A 15,873-nucleotide genomic window follows, 5' to 3' on the forward strand; every position below is an offset into this window, starting at 1 on the left:
GGAACAAATGGAAATTCCTGGAAGGTAGCATGCCTGGAGAGGGCATGGAAGCTCTGCATCCCTTCCCTCACCCTTCACCCTACACCTCTCTTGTCTATATCCTTTGATAGGAACTCAAATGCTCCATTAGGGTGTTTTGTTTTTTTTTTTAAATATATATTTATTTATTTTTATGTGGTGCTGAGAATCGAACCCAGTGCCTCACGCATGCCAGGCGAGCACGCTACCACTTGAGCTACATCCCTAGCCCCTCCATTATGTTTTTAAGGAATAACCAGATGTCCCTGTTAGAGCTGAGACTCAGCACTCATAAATTCAGTCATTTCTCTTACTCATGATTTTTATGTTCTATAATGTCACTGCAAACACTGAATTAGCAGATTCCGATCCATTGTTCCTGATACATACAAAGGTGCATGCTGTATTTTCTCTACTTTGTGACTTAAAGACTTCATGTAAGGGCTAGGGGAAAGGCTAGGTGGTAGAGCACTTGCTTGGCATGCACAAAGCCCTGGGTTCCATCCCCAGCACTACAAAAAAAGTTGTTTTTCTTTTTCTTTTCATTTAAAAACATGTTTGACGAGCTGGAAATGTAGCTGAGGAGTGGAGTACTTTCCTAACATTTGCAAAAGTTCTGGGTTCCATCCCCAATGCCACCAAAGTAGAAAAAAAAAAAAAGTCAAATGAAATAAATAGAGACATTCATTCAGTCAAGTTTATTGAATTTTACTGTGTGCCAAGCACAGTCCTAGGCAGTAACATGAGAAAAATCACAAAACAAGATAGTAACAAGGGAAAAATATATTCTGCATCTTGGTAATTTCTGGTTATTTCCATGTTGCTTTTCAAAGCATTCTTGGAACATTTGGGGATATGTGGTCTACCCCTAAATCTTCTGTGCCCACTGTGACCATCTACTAAACAACAGAGGTTGGGCGGGATCAGTGAATTCCTTCTGGTGGAGCAGCCAGGGGTTGGTCACAGCTGGGATCCCACGGGTGGGGGAGGTTTACGCTGAGAGAAAACTGTCAATCCTGAGGGCTCAGGACACTCACAGTGAATAACAGGAAGGCCAAATTTTGGGAAGCCAAGAGGGCCTTGGGGCCCTCTCTTGCCCCCTCCCCGAGGGGATGTGCTTAAAGTGCTAACACTGTAAAAAATGATGCATAGCTTCTTGTTATTCTGGGCACCACCATACTTGCTATCCTGGGGACCACTCTTCCTTCCCGACTTGTGCTAACACCTGGCACTACATCACTGGAAGCCAGGCCAATGGGGAAGTCTAATGCCCGTTGAAGAGGGTCCAGTGTATAACCTGTGATGCCCAAGAGGAGGTGGGGCAAAGGAACAGAGAAGGGCAGAGATGTATGCAGCAAAAGGGACTAATTTGTCCTTGGCCAGGGCCCCTGGGCCAGGGGTTGGCTCCTGTGCAAAGGGCAGTTTGGTTCTATGCAGCAGGCAGGGTACGAGATGTTCCTGAGGGAACAGAGCTGCATAGCACAGAAAGGACATCCAGGACATGCAGGGCCTCCCCCATGCCTACTGTACAAGGTGCTAAGGGGTACTGATACGGGGCATGTAGCCACGCTTGGATGCTGGGTGATACCTGAACACACATGGCCAGAGCGCCACTTGCTAAGGCCCAGTCATCACGTGTAGGCACCCAACCTGAGTTGGCACAGGGGCTTAGTTCTGGCTGGCAGTCTTGCCAATGATACCTGTGCTCCATGGGTCATATCCCAGTGAAGCATATCTTGTGCATGAACAACAGGGGACCCCAGAGAGGAGACCCAGCAAGTGGCAGCTGCATGGCCTCTTCATGCTAGCAGTATAGCCAGGCAGAGGATGACCTGGAAGAGGAGCAGGGGGTTAGGGTGCTCAGGGTGTCCAGAGGCTGGGGTGGGGTGGGGAACTCCCATCTCACCCTTAGCTCAGAGCCAGATCTCATCACTGCTCACGCTGGACACTCGATAGATGTAGCTCAGCATTGGGAGGCGGATGAAGCCTGTGGGGTCAAAGATGCCCAGAGGACTCAGTTCTGGATGGCCCTTGGCACTCTTTGGTCCTTGGCACAGTACAGGGCTTGACTAAAGAAGAGGAAAATGGCAGGCCCTTCCCCAGTACCTCTGCTGGTGAGGAGGCCACCAGGCTCAGGGTCCAGAAGCTCTGGCCGGCTGCTGTTGCGAGCAATTGGCTGGTCTGCTTGTTTCCCTGTTTAAAAACAAAGGGGGTCGTGCCCAGGATGAGGGGTGTGCTTCATGGAACCTAACCCCTCTTTCAAAGCACTTCTGAAGATAAAGTAGGGTCATTCCTGGATGTACCTCTGGAATCTGGAGTGAGGTCATTGAGCTGAAGGTTGGATGGGAGGGACATGTTCTCCCGTGGCAGGCGCACATTGTTGAGTTTCAAGTTGTTGGAGTCACTACAGGATGTACAAAGGCTGAGACATGTGCTGTTGTCAGCAGCCACTGGCTCCTGCTTTGAGGCCCATTCCAGGCCTCCTAAGAACTCCAGGTCCCCACCAGTCCCCAGCCTGTATTTAGGTTCAGCCCATTCAATCCAGTCCCATGAAGAGTTACCTAGAAATCAGAGATGGGCGCCGGGAGGGGCCTGTGGAGAAAGAAACTTCACTGATTCTCAGTGTACTCACCCTTGTTGGGTTCTGCCCTCCTGCCCTTTCACCTCTGATCCTCAGAAAAGTGATTTCAATGCCTAATTTTGGCCCCAAGACCAGAGTGCTCTGCCACTTGCCAGAGATGACCTGTTCTGCCCAGCTCCACCTGCTGGCTGTCCCTGGTGCTCACCCCCCAACCTCCTGCCATTCCTCCAGCCACCCTCTGCCCCACTGCTCCTACCTTTGGTCTTCTTCTCTTTCCTGCAGACCAGGCAGGCCACCAAGGTGCTAAATCCTACTAGGGTGCCCAGGGCAAGCCCTCCAGCCACAACGATGCCCAGCAGTGGCACTTCCACCCGGGTGGCCAGGAGTCCTGCAGGTTGTCCATTGGTTAGATTCCAAATGGGTAGCACCCCCAACCTTGAGACACCATAAACTGAACTACTCTGTCTTCCTTACCCAAGATGGCTGGGACAATTCATTCATAGCACCCACCCAAAGGGCATCAAGTCCTCCCATTTCTGAACCATGATCCCTGTGCCCACCTGAAGCTTTGCTGGGTCAGTTGTTAGCAAAGCTCACCTGGGGCCGGAAGCGAGGCACTGGTGACACCCACATCATTGGTGGCCACCACTGAGAGGTTATGTGCCAGGCTGCGGAGTTGCAGCTGAACAGTATGGTTGGTGAGCCAGGGATAGTTCTGAGCATCCAGCACCAGGAAGTCAGAGGTGTTGACAGTTATTGGCCCATCCTGGTCGATCCAGGTGACATTGGCTGGTGGGTTGGCACGTACCAGGGCAAAGAGGACAACCAGGAGGCCTGGACCTTGAGCTTCCTGGTACTTGGCTCCAACCTGGGCAATCTCCGGTTTAACTAGTGCAAAACAGAGAACAGTACGCTCTCACCACAGCCCTTCATATTCTGGCCCTTTGTTCTCGAATCCAGATAGGAGCCAGAGGCCTGAACCTCTCTTTAGCCAAGGCACTGAGAAACAGGATGGCCAGGCCTATGCTTGAATCCTGGCCCTGTCTCTTACAACTTTTATAACCGTGGGCAAACTGCTTAACCACTTTGTGCTTCAGTTTTCCCATTTGTAAAATGGTAATACAAATAGTAATAATCCCTATAGGATTGCTGTGAGGATAAAGTGAGTTAATATTTGCAAAATGACAAGTGTTTGTTAAAAGTTCTGTGCAACAGCTTCCCCATGGCTGTTGGGGGACCAGGAACCTTTCTTCTTGCCCACCCCAGGGACACTCACATTGCACATTGAGGATGACAGAGGCGTTGGCTGACCGGCCACTGCCTGGGTCCTGTAGGGAGCAATTCAGCTCATGCTGGGCCCGCTGAGCAGTGACAGTAAAGGTGCTAGTGCCTCCAGAGAAGGCCTCCCCGCCCACACTCAGCAGTCTTGAGGTGCTGGCTTCCTGAAGCTGTCCATCCAGGTACCAGGCCAACTGGGGAGTGCCAAGTCCTCCTGACACCCGGCAGGTGAAGGCATGGCGTTCATTCTCCCGAAGTGCCCGTTCAGCCCAGGTCTGACCATCAATTTGTGGCGCCAACTCCCCCCAACCTGGAACACAGCAGGCAGCCTCTGGAAGGAACTGGGAGAAGGGCTGGTTTTGTGCTGTGACTAGGATAAGGTTCCCTAGCTGAGGGGCAACAGGCCAAAAAAACAGGGCACCTGGTTTCTCTCATTAGGGACTGGCTGGACCTAGGGTGGGTCAGTGGGAGGGGGGGCACCTGGCTCTGGAGTGGGTACCCAAATGTTAGATGCAGGCAAGGAGGGGAGGGATGGGTCTCTAATTTCCAGAAGTGCTTGGCCAAGGAATATACAGGGATGTACCTGAGCTCAGAAGGGTTGGCAGGAGCAGCAGTGTGTGCGGGAGGGTAGCTGGGCCCTGAGGCAGCCCCATGGTGGCCGGGCCTGGGCCCAGGCTGCTGAGAGAAGGGGGCAGGCCTGGTGTCAGCCAGATAAAAGCCGACAGGCCTAGCAATTCTTTCAGGAATTTACTCTCCCAAACCAAAAAGGCCCATGCACGCAAACATGAATGTAGACTGGCTCTCGGTGGCGCGGCACCTTCAGCAAAGCCCAAAGGCACATACCTGGATACCCTACGAGCGCAGAATCCAGCACTGAACTGCCAGAGACAAACAGCATACATCCGCAAATACACAGAAGCAAAAATCAACCGTGCAGCCGCACCATACGTATATGCGCGCGCAACAGCGCAACACAGACACACACACACACACACACACACACAGCGTCTACATATGCCCCTCCCCCAAAGGGATCGCCCTTCTCCCGACCCAGTCCTCTCCTGCCGCGTTCCTCCTCCCATCTCTCGTCCTATACCCCTTTCCCCATTCCGATTGATTGCTCAGGTGGACTCGGATGCCGGAGGCAGGGATCGCTGAAGCATCCTTCCCCCGCCTCTCAGGCAGCTCACCTGGCTCCCTCCCGAGTGCAGCCAGAGCAACTGCTCAGGTCTGCAGAGCACCGCGGTCCTCTGAGAGGGCGGGGCCTGCGCCAGGCAGAGCCAATCAATGCCCGACCTCGGGCAGGTGGGCGGCCGTTCTTTCACTGCTCGGCACGTGCTCAGGGCCCGTGAGGGGTCCACCTCAGTACCGCCTCCCCTCACGTGGGCGCGTGGGTAGGACGCAGAAGCAGAAGCAGGTGCAATGGGTGAGGCTCCGCAGCTTTATTGATTCAGGCCCCCTCCCGTCCCCGGACTGACGAGTTCAGCGCCCGTTGCGGGGACTGCGCAGCTGCCCCATCATGTCTGCCAGCATGCGGTTGCACAGCGCGGCGTACGGGTTGAGCAGCACAAGCTGGCGCCTCGCGAAGGGACTGCCCAGCCGTGCCGCCTGCTCGAAGTCCCTACGGGCGTCGTCGTCTCGGCCCTGCAGCCGCGCCAGGAGCCCTCGCTGCACGAAGCCTTGGCGGGCGGCGCGACCCCGGCCGCCACTCAGCGCCAGGGCGCGGTCCAGGTCCGCCTGAGCACCTGTGGTTGGGTGAGCAGGGGTTATTGGCGCGGCCTGGCAGCCTGGCTTGCGAGCCCCCGCCCACCTGCTGCAGCGCGGTTGGGAGAAAAAAAACCGGGATCATCACTGAGGTTGGGCAAATGTTTGAGCTGATTGGAGGGGATTGTTGTTCCTATTACTCAGATGAAGCCTGGAAGGACTGAGAAGACTTGTCCTGGACTGCACCACCACTTAGGGGCAGAGCTGGTACGAAGTTCATGTTTTGCCTTATTCTTATTATTTTTCCACCATAGTTACACCGAAACATGAGTGGAGGACTTTGCTCACCATTATTAGTGAATCTGTCCTATTGACTCCCCAAATAGTGGGTTGTTCATTTCACATATAAGTTACAAAACATTTACTGTGTGTGTCACTGACTCTAAATCCCAGAGTTTAAAAACGTCATTAGCTGCACAACTGTTTCTTAGGCTTTTCCTTTTGTTGGCTTTTTTTCCCTTCTCTTTTCCATTGCACACTTCAGAACAGCTGCTCCCAGGGTTGGGGATGTAGCTCAGTGGTAGAGTACTTTTGCTAGCATGTTCAAAGCGTTGGTTCTAGCCCCAGTACCACAAAACTATTACAACAAAACAATCAGGTTCTTGCTTCTTTATTTCCATGTTTTGATTATCTCTATGATCTGTATTTTTGTACTTAATTTCTTTGGAAGGAGGTCATGGAGCCAGAGCTATCCTGCAGTGTTTTTGTTAATATTCTCATAAAATACTTGGATTGAACACTAAAAGGGGGCTGTGGGGGAATTCTCCATTGTTCCCAGAATGTAGTCCAAATTCTCAAACCTGGTATTCCTGACCCCAGGAACTCCTCCACCACCACTAGTCCTAAGAATCACTAAGCTCCTTGCTAGGCTTCTGTAGTTTCCACCTTTTCATCAGCCTGACTTCTGGTCCCTAACATGACCCCTTCTGTCCCATTGTTCCCACTCTGGCTGGAGTGACTGAAAGCAGCTGATTTGATCTAGTCGCCACCAACAACCCTCCTACAGTGAAACCCATGTTTTCAAGACTCAGTCCTATGAGGGCTGGTCAGACACTCCCAGCCCACTTCCTGCTCCAGACAGCCTGGAGATTTGAAATTCTCCAGAGGGAACCTATGCATGCCTTCAGGGTCCCTGCAGACAGTAACCTTTTCTGAAGCCTTCCCACTTGCCCAGCTAACTCCCACAACTCCCACTCATTCTTCAAAACTTTGGTTGGAGAACAGGTCCCATGCTGACCCTTCTTGAATTTGCCGTGCCAGTAACCTGATTACACATCTGCTGTGCCTGCTGGAGTGAGCTCCTGAGGAGCAGTATCATGCAGGGTTAAGAACCAACCATTGGCACAGTGGTACACATCTGTAATCCCAGTGTCTTGGGAGGCAGAGGCAGGAGAATCGTGAGTTCAAAGCCAGCCTCAGCAAAAGCTGGACACTAAGCAATTCAGTGAGACCCTGTCTCTAAGTAAAATACAAAATAGGGCTGGGGATGTGGCTCAGTGGTTGAGTGCCCCTGAGTTCAATCCCTGGTACCCACAAAAAAAAAAAAAAAAAAGTACCTACCACCTGGTTTAAGTCCCAGCTCTGCCACTTCCTGGCTAGGGGATACTGGGCAAGTTAATCTCTGCATGCTTTAGTTTCATTTTGAAAATGGGGATAACAATAGTACATATCTTATTATAACCTATGTGTGAAGTGTTTAATGCCTAGCAGTAGTAACTACTATATAAATGTTAGCTCTTAATAGCACATCTTTTTCTTCTTTTTAGAGTACTGGAAATTGAACTGAGGGTCTTCCATATGCTAGGCAAGTACTCTACCACTGAATTATATCCTCAGACCTTTTAAATTTTAATTTTGACACGGGGGCTCTCTAAATTGCAGAGTCTGACCTCAAACTTGTGATCCTCTTACCTCTGTCTACTGAGTAGCTGGGATTACAGGTATACAGCGATGCACAGACCCAAATAATGCATCTTTATGTTCTCAACATAGCCTAGGGTCACACAGTAGGCTCTCATTAAATGTTCCTTAAATTAATGAATGGAATGCAATCTCTTCTTTCACAATGGCCTTGAGATTACAGGGCCCATACCACATCTCAGGCTTTTTAGGTAAGAACACCAGCTCCAGAGGGATTTGATGACTCCTGGTCCCTGTTCCCCCATCAACAACCAATTCATTTGTCTGTGCTCTTCAGGGTCCCCTTCTGCAGAGGCTCCTGGGCATTGCCCCTCACCTGCCGTATCTCCCTGGAGCCTCCGGGCCTGGGCACGATTGTTGTAGGCTGAGGCTCTCTCAGGCAGCAGGCAGATGGCTTGGCCAAACCTTTCCAGGGCTGTGCTGAAGTCGCCAGCCTCTGCTGCTATCACTCCCTGAAGCTCTAGGGCCTTAGATTGCTCCAGCTGTGCTCCAGGGAAAACTCCATCTGTGCCAGGGAAGAAGCCAGGTGGGGATACAGGATCGATGTGCAGTTGAGAACAACAACAAAAAGCCTCTCAGAATTCGGAATCTGGAGACCTGAGCCAGAAATGATTGGGTGTGTCACAGCAGGAGTAATTTCATTGTTTGTGGTAGTGGAGCTGAGGTCACCAAGTCTGAGAGTAAGCACTTAGTTTCAAAGGGACCTGGGAAAGGGACCTCAGATGGCTACCCATGGCCAAGAGAATGAAGACCAAACTCCTTTACCTGTAGGTCAGTAACTAGTCATAGTCCCTGAGTTGCAGAGCTTGAATTTGAACCCTGATTCTTCTGGCTCTTCAGTCTGTCCTCAGCTCTGCTTTACTGCCTCCTACTCAAAGCCTGCCAGGACATTACCAGATGGTGAAAATACTCTTAATTTTTACCATGAAGTTTCAGTAAGGCTTAGGCTTCTTTTTCTAGAAATAAGATCAGTTCTCCACTAGGGACCAGTGAGGATGCACTCCCTCAGCAGAAGAGTTAGCTAGTAAGAACATTTAACAAGTGCTTCTTGGAATCATGAAACTCAACCCCTACCCATTGCCCTACTTCTGCCCTCCATTTCATGGAGGATAACATTGTTATAGCAAAGATTTGAGAGTTTAATATCACTCAAGACTATTAAGCCTGGATATGGAAAGAAGTAAGTGGTAAGTTCAGAGGTTTGAGGGGTAATGGACTTGAGAAACCTTGGCCTTCTTCTCTTTGACAGTTTCTGTTGCCAACCCCACTTCTTGGGACACTAAGGAATCCGTCAGCTTCTGATTTGAATCTCAAACCATAATCCAAGGGGTGGAACAAGCAGCCCCGCATTATCACTTCCCTCTCTCATCATGGGAAGGGGGGTGGGGGTAGTGGGCCAGCTTATGTGAAGTGTCGCACACCAAGGTCAAATGCTCACCTTCATCTGCTTCTTCCTTCTCTGCTTCCTCTCCCAAGTCAAACCCAAAAACATCTCCAAATGGGGTATCAGGGTTGAAGATGGCCTGCAACACAGCCTGATCATTTGGGGTCCCCATGGTGCTCAATGCCTAAGTTCCAAAAGGTGACTCAGGATAAGAGGGAAGAAGGAATGAGGGCTGAGCCTCTGCAGGCAGTTTATATAAAAGGGGAAGCTCTGCCTGGGGACCACCCCCATGAGGAATGTCTCTCATTCCTTAGCTTTGATGTGTCAGCTCACCCCCCTTGGCCTGGGGTTAACAACCCCTGGCATGGCAGAATTTGTATAATTATTTCTCAACTGAACCTAGCCCCCAACACAGAATAAACAAATCTAGTTCCAGCCTTAAGGTGGAGTGGAGCAAAGAGAAAGTGCTGAAATGTTTTTATTTTATTATATTCACAGTTATCTTAGAAGTCTTGTTTGACCTCCCCTGGATAAAAGAGGGGGGATATGTAGAAAGTAAAGAACTATTCCCTTGTCCTCTTGACTCCTTGCTCATATTCAGAATGTTAAATTGGGTCCTGAACACACATCATTGCTAAGGGAATAAAATCCTGCAGTTAGAGAACCAGTGTGTGTGGGACCTGAAGGTGGCTATGGGGAACGATTCAGTGATTCCATCTTAAGGAACGATTCAGTGATTCCATCTTAAAACATAGCCCTGTGGAAGGTACTCTGTGATCAGGTCACAGTCCACACCTCTCCCCCTTTCTCCACCCATCAAGGCCAAAAGGAAGTTCAACTATGTGCAGCAATAAACTTGACATGTTTATTAATTAAACTATCACTTAAATAAAAAAAAGTGCATAGAAAATAAACATGTTTAAAAACTCCTTTTTTTTTTACAACTATGTACACTTTTTTACTTTTACATTCAGTCTTTCGTAGAGAGCTTTCAGCATTATTATTTTTTGAACTATTAAAGTATTTTCCTTCGTCCCTGTCACAGGGAGTTAACACTGATGGACTTTAGACACATTTTCCTTTTTTTTTTTTTTTCTATTTTTCTCTAACCAGAAGCTTGGAAGAACACAAGGAAAAAAAAAAAAAACGAAACAAAAGATCTGTTATACATGATAAAGTTGTCAAGAAATGTCTCATTTCTAGAAAAGAAGCTTGTCATCTGTTGAGCTCTTGAAACAATTATTCAACTACCTGTATTTACTAAAGAGACTGTTAAAAGTTCAATAAAAGAAACACCACAAGTCTATTTTCTTGGTTGAAAGACAGAACTAGAGTACCTCGGAACAAGATACCAGGAAAGCACAGAACACAATTTTCCCCTAAATGCAGGTGGTAACCCCAACATTCATAACCAAAAATAGAGAAACAAGGAGCACAGGTGCTGACTGGCAACGTTCATGGGCAGGAAAATCCAGGTGACACCATTTCTGCATCGCTCTGATCCTAGGAATGGCCTGTTTTATCGTCCCTTTGTGGTTTGGGGTTCCCCATTAGAGAATCAGAGGAACGCTGGCCTGATGTTTTCCTGCCACTACCAGCAACTGCAACACAATCCTTATCTATAGTGTTAAGAGAATTAAAAGCCATGGACTGAACTAGGCTTTGTTACATGGTGCATTACTATATTAGTTCCTATATATATCATATTTATATTTATTTGAAAACCAAACAAACAAAAAGGTTGCAAGTTTTTCAGAGTGTGAGACTTGACTGGTATTCATGATTCGGCACAAAACCATCTGCTCAATAACCTTGTATTGCTTTAAAATGAAGGAAATGAAACAAAATTACACCCAGCCCTTTGCAATGACCCGCTTTTCCTTAAAAACAAAAGCAACTTAGTTTATATGAAAAAGAATCCCAAATCAAACTTAAAAGTTAACATCTGACAAGGTTTTCACCTTTAGTATTTTCAGATATTTGATTGAACAAGTCAGTCCTTTAGAAAGATACATTCATTAAAAGTGTGTGTGTGTATGTGTGTGTGTTGTTGTATTTTTTTTTCTTTTTTCTTTTTTTTTTTAAACTCAAGATGGCTGCATGGCGCTCACTGCATTGGCGGGGGGGGGGGGGGGACGTTGACAGAGGAAACAGGGTGGTGGGCTGGGTCCTGGCAAAAGGAGTCTGGATGAAAACTTATAGTGCCAGGGCTTCCCCTTAATTCTTGTTACTGGTCTAAAAACAGGAAGAGGGGTTGTGTTGGACATGGTGGGTACCAACAGAGGGAGCCAAGGGACCAGGTTCCGGCCAAAGGGTCAGTGCCATGCAGCTATTCTGGTTACACAGTTGTTACTGGCCACCAGGAAATGCAGCCACAACAGGTTCTAGCAGCAAAGCGTTGAGTGAGCTGGCTCTCACTGAGAACTGACCAGGTTTGCAGCTGTTATTCCTTAGGGATCTGAGGTGCCCCTTGGGGGATTCTTGGGAATGACCCACCACAATTCCTCAATCTGCATTTCTGTGCAGAAATTCCCTTGGTCACTTTCTAAACAAACTCATGACATGTTTTGGAGATAGAAATGCTGTTTTGCCTCATTCCCTCCCACAGGGAAACCTTAGCTTATCCTCCAAGTTGCTGGCAGGTATGCTGACATTTTGGCAATGGACTCAAGGCTGAGCTGTTAAGAGGGATTTCTCATTTCTGTGGTTGACGGTTGGGGGTGGAAAGGCAAGGCAAACCATCTGCAGCTGGCAGGAGAAGGAAAGGTGTAGGTTCCTCCCCTGACCTCAGGGTTTGGGATTATAGAAAGAGGAGGAGGAGGGGGCTCACAGTACAGCATGGCCTAGCAGGGCAGTAACTAGGTCTATTTAGCTGAGTTTCCCCCACCCTCAGACTGGCCTTTGGGTCTTTCTCAAGATGAATTCATGACCCATCAGTGCATTATTCATTTCAGTAACAAATGCAGCTTAAGGTTTTTTTTTTTTTTTCTTAAAAACAAAAATAGGAATACAAGGATTTACAAAAAAACCTCACACAGTGCAATAATAAAGGAAACCAGACACTAGTGGAACCCCTTGGGCCACTGCATCTTGTTCATGGGCAAAAGGAGGAAGGGAGGTGAGGTCTGGGTAGAGTGCTTTTCCCCAGTCCCCTGCTGGCACTTCTCCACGATGACAAGAAATTCTGCCATCCTGGCCACAGTGCTGGGCTCCCCTGCATGACAGTGGAAATAGTGACAATGTTCCAGCAAAGCCACCAGACAAAGTTCTTAAGGTCACAGAAGGAAAGGGAGCCCAGGATGGAAGGCACAGCAGAGCCATGAGTCCTGGGGCAGAGAGTGCTGGGCTGAGTCGTATTGCTTTGCTAGACTTAACAGAGGAATGGGCTTCTTGTGGCAAGAAAAGGGTGCCCCAGCCTCTACTTGGACTGCACTACTCTGAAACCTTGTGGCAGGGGCAGAGAAAAATCTGCTTTATCGTGAGTGGTCAGACTGTGCTTCAGTTTCAACGGGCTGCCCCAAAAGAGGGCACAAGGGAATCAATGGGTTCTTTGCAGATATGAGGACTTGGTGGGCAGAGGGAAAGGAAAGGAGGTGATCTATGAGGCAGATGGTGATGAAGAATGTCAAGGTGCATTCAACTTGTTAGTTGCTAACTCTGAAGTAGTAAAGATGAGGGACAACGCAAAAGAGCACTGCCTTTCACTACTCTGGGGTCAGTGCCAGAGACAGAGGGACAGTGTGGGAAAGAAGAGAAGAAACTGGTGTGTTAACATACTACAGTAGCCTTTTGAGGAGCTTCAGTGTGGAAGGAGGGGAGTGGCTTAATGGAGCTGGGTGACCTTCCTTCTCCATTATGTCAAAGAGCAGACCCAGGAAACATTACGTCAACAGGGCACAAACAAGCTACACATGAAACAACAAAAAGTACACCTTCCAGGGGGAAGTTGGGCAGGAAAAAAACCAGACTTTGTGTACAGCTGAATATTTTCTCTAACTTCATCCTATGAAAATAAAAAATTATTAAAAACCGATCTTCTTTTAAATTAGGATAATACCGCGGTTTAAAAAATAGCCTTGTCATAAGTGCTTCTCCCTATGAAGTGCTTCTCATAGAAAAATATACAAAATATATTTACATTTATAAAACCTTAAATAGTAAACTGTAAACAGAACAGAGTAAAATCCAATGACTTAATTTAACAGGTTCAGGACTGTCTTGGGGGAAGGAAGAGGAGAAACATTTGATGCTATTTTGACGACATCCTAAGGAGTAATCAGGGCAGTAGTGTCATTTAATTTACTTCATCCATGGATTGCGCACAGGTGGCAGAGGTCCCTCAACACAAGGTGGTCTAGTCCCCAAGTTTTGGGCCTGGAAATCTGATTAGTGTTCTGCCGTCAACTGGTCACTGACCATTTAGAAATTAAGTCTTCCTATGTCTTAACAAGGGGAAAACAAAGTAACCATGCCCTAGGAATGGGGCCCAGGGGTTGTCCTGGTTGTGACACTCTGGTTGTTGCATGATCAAATCCTATTTAAATAACCTTTATCCTCTTCTAAAAAATCATGCTACATATATTTCTTTAAAACTCTCAGAGGAGCTTTATGAAAACTTCTCCAAATTCTGTCTGGTTATGGCCAATGGCTCCTGTCCACTTCCCCACCTGGAGTGCTTACAGGCTCAGGGAACTTTTTGTAGGCACATCCTACGCCCAACAGGGAGTGTCCTTGAGCAGGGAGTCAATCTCCCCTACCACCCAGAAAGAAATGGAAAGCAGTGGGATGAAGGACAGGGAAAGGGAAGAAAGTAGAGTGAAGAGAAGGAATGGAAGAGGGAAGCCGCTCCTACTGTCAAGAAAGGTAATTGGCTGAGATAAGGCTCACTGGGGTAACACTCCCACTCAAAGCCCACAGGCTCAATGTTTGGTAATTAATTGGCACAACCCCAAGACAGCCTTTTGACACCAGAGGTGCTAGGAATCTTGTCTCCCAACTGGAAGTGAACTCTTAAGTGGGAAGATAGTAGGGAAAAATCACCAGACCTTCTCTATTTGTTCAACAGACGGCCACACTTGGGGCCTGATGAGCAAACTATTAGGTATCCAACCAGCCCTGCATCTGGGGTCTTGCCTGACCCCTCACTTATAGTGCTTGGGAAAGGGCCAAGACAAGGATGACAACTTGTTCTCTGAGATGCTCAGGCCTCATCTACCATATAACTAACCCTCTATAGGCTCCTTCCAGACAAATCTCCTAGGGAACCTGTTTCCCACTTTTAATAGCAAACGGGGGGCCCTAGGAAAAAGCCAATCAAGGATCTTCAAGACCTCCTCTCTTCCCCAGGACTACGATCACATAATGATGTGAATATGGGACATAAGGGTGTGAAGCCATCACGGAGGCCCCTCAATTGTGCCCGCTCAATCCTGGAGCTCCTAGATGCTGGAAAAGGCCTTAGCATTGCTTTGGATGGCCCTGGGTCCTAGGACTCCAGCACAGGGGGAGGAGAGCAGCTTTAATTTAGGAACTTCCGGCACTTCTTGGCGCCACAGTTGCAGGGCAGCTTGTTGCTCGCATCCTCAATGGGGAACTTATAGTCATAAGTGAGTTCCTCTCCACGGTAGATTTTACGCATGGCAAAGATGACAATGTGCTTCTGCCCATCAATGTTGATGACCCGAGAGTAGCAGTTAGGCTCACATGAGTGGTTGATGAAGCGTGCAGCATTTCCATGCATGGTGGCATCTACCACCTCTGAGTCATCAATTCGGAACATGTAGCAACCAATGCCCTATACACACAGGAGAAAGAAGAATTTGTTATTTATTTATTTTTGGTGCTAGGATTGAACTCAAAATTTTGCATATGTTAGGTAAGCACTCTTCCTACTGAGCTACATTCCCCGTCCTTTTCTTAATTTTTGCAGTATTGTGAATTGAACCCAGGGGTGCTCTATTACTGAGCAACATTCCATTCCCCACCCCCCCACCCCCACCTTTTAATTTTATTTTGAGACACAGTCTAAGTTGCTGATGCTGGCCTGGAACTTGCAATCCTCCTGCCTCAGCCACAGCCACTGATGAGCAGGTTTTTTACTAACTTATCCAGATTTCTCTCTGTTCATACCCTTCAATACTTCCAGGAGGGGTTCCCAGACTACAGGTACTAGACTAGAGGTTTCTTAATGTCTTCACAGGAAAGATAAACCTAAACTTATGTAGCTATGTACTCTCCCACCCCCAGTATGGGAGATTGAACCCAGGGGTTACTCTACCACTGAGCTACATCCCTGGGACTTTTTATTTTGGGAAGGTCTTGTTAAATTGCCCTAGCTGCCCTCAAACTTGCACTCCTCCTGCTCAGCTTCCTAATTTGCTGAGATTACAGGGGTATGCACTGTGTCACCCTACCTATGTGCTTTTAATCCTGGGATACACTCAGACAAATCTTCAGAGAGAATCTCTGTGTACTAATCCTTAAAGTGGATTCTGAACTTTTATAGGGCCCATTATAAGTTTCAGAGATTTAAAATGCTTTTTAAAAAAGTTTTTGAACTGATAGAATACAGAATTCCTTATGGGACAGTTGATAGTGACTTCCTACAATAAAAGAAAGAACTAAGAGAGTACTCTGGAAGCCTCACCTTGCTATCATAATACTTCTCCCGCTTGTCAGTCTGGATGGAGCGGATGACGTTGCCAGCATACTCAATGACCATCTCTCCAGCATCTATGTTTCTCTTGCAGAAAAGCCCCCGGCCATGGATGGGAGACCTAGGACAGAAGGTGGAACAAAGAGCAGGCACAGAGCTTCAAGTAAGGTTAAGTGAATGAACAAACAATTGGGAACTCTAGACCTATTAGTTCTGCAGGAAAGACAGACACTTGAGAGAGAGAGAAAGAGAGAGAGAGAAAAAAAAGATTTG

At 47.8% G+C, this 15,873-nt stretch overlaps 3 protein-coding genes across 16 annotated transcripts in view; all 3 read right to left on the bottom strand.

The window, feature by feature from the left end:
• Positions 1-701: 701 nt before the first annotated feature.
• On the bottom strand, positions 702-5,191 carry Tmem25 (transmembrane protein 25). 7 transcript variants are annotated; one of them, XM_046438639.1, is made up of 10 exons: positions 5,068-5,191; positions 4,461-4,552; positions 3,876-4,187; positions 3,197-3,487; positions 2,856-2,987; positions 2,580-2,610; positions 2,322-2,440; positions 2,125-2,211; positions 1,925-2,005; positions 702-1,850 (listed from the first exon to the last, which is right to left on the bottom strand). In XM_046438639.1, the coding sequence occupies exons 2-9, from the start codon at positions 4,528-4,530 to the stop codon at positions 1,932-1,934; spliced, it is 1,116 nt and encodes a 371-aa protein (XP_046294595.1). In that variant the 5' UTR covers positions 4,531-4,552; positions 5,068-5,191; the 3' UTR covers positions 702-1,850; positions 1,925-1,931. The 7 variants fall into 7 exon arrangements, with proteins under 7 accessions (XP_046294595.1, XP_046294594.1, XP_058433148.1 ...); XM_046438638.1 differs by having other exon boundaries at positions 4,461-4,555; XM_058577165.1 differs by lacking the exon at positions 5,068-5,191 and adding an exon at positions 4,928-4,952.
• A 113-nt stretch (positions 5,192-5,304) lies between these two features.
• Positions 5,305-9,217, bottom strand: Ttc36 (tetratricopeptide repeat domain 36). Of its 2 annotated transcripts, XM_046438651.2 has the most exons (3): positions 9,000-9,191; positions 7,878-8,066; positions 5,305-5,622 (listed from the first exon to the last, which is right to left on the bottom strand). In XM_046438651.2, exons 1-3 carry the CDS (start codon positions 9,115-9,117, stop codon positions 5,360-5,362), a joined length of 570 nt encoding a protein of 189 aa, XP_046294607.1. In that variant the 5' UTR covers positions 9,118-9,191; the 3' UTR covers positions 5,305-5,359. The 2 variants fall into 2 exon arrangements, with proteins under 2 accessions (XP_046294607.1, XP_046294608.1); XM_046438652.2 differs by lacking the exon at positions 7,878-8,066 and having other exon boundaries at positions 9,000-9,217.
• A 571-nt stretch (positions 9,218-9,788) lies between these two features.
• Kmt2a (lysine methyltransferase 2A) overlaps positions 9,789-15,873 on the bottom strand; it is an 84,015-nt gene continuing 77,930 nt past the window's right edge. For all 7 annotated transcript variants that reach the window (XM_058577160.1, XM_058577159.1, XM_058577158.1 and 4 more), the window contains 2 exons: positions 15,592-15,721; positions 9,789-14,739 (listed from right to left, as the gene is read on the bottom strand). In XM_058577160.1, the coding sequence (XP_058433143.1) occupies positions 14,464-14,739; positions 15,592-15,721 (406 nt within the window). In that variant the 3' untranslated portion in view covers positions 9,789-14,463. The remainder of the gene's footprint in view (positions 14,740-15,591; positions 15,722-15,873) is intronic.

This window comes from Marmota monax, unplaced genomic scaffold (genome assembly GCF_021218885.2).
Source record: "Marmota monax isolate L192 unplaced genomic scaffold, Marmota_monax_Labrador192_F-V1.1 WCK01_AAM20220418_F8-fsc00081, whole genome shotgun sequence".
Classification (NCBI taxonomy): domain Eukaryota; kingdom Metazoa; phylum Chordata; class Mammalia; order Rodentia; family Sciuridae; genus Marmota; species Marmota monax.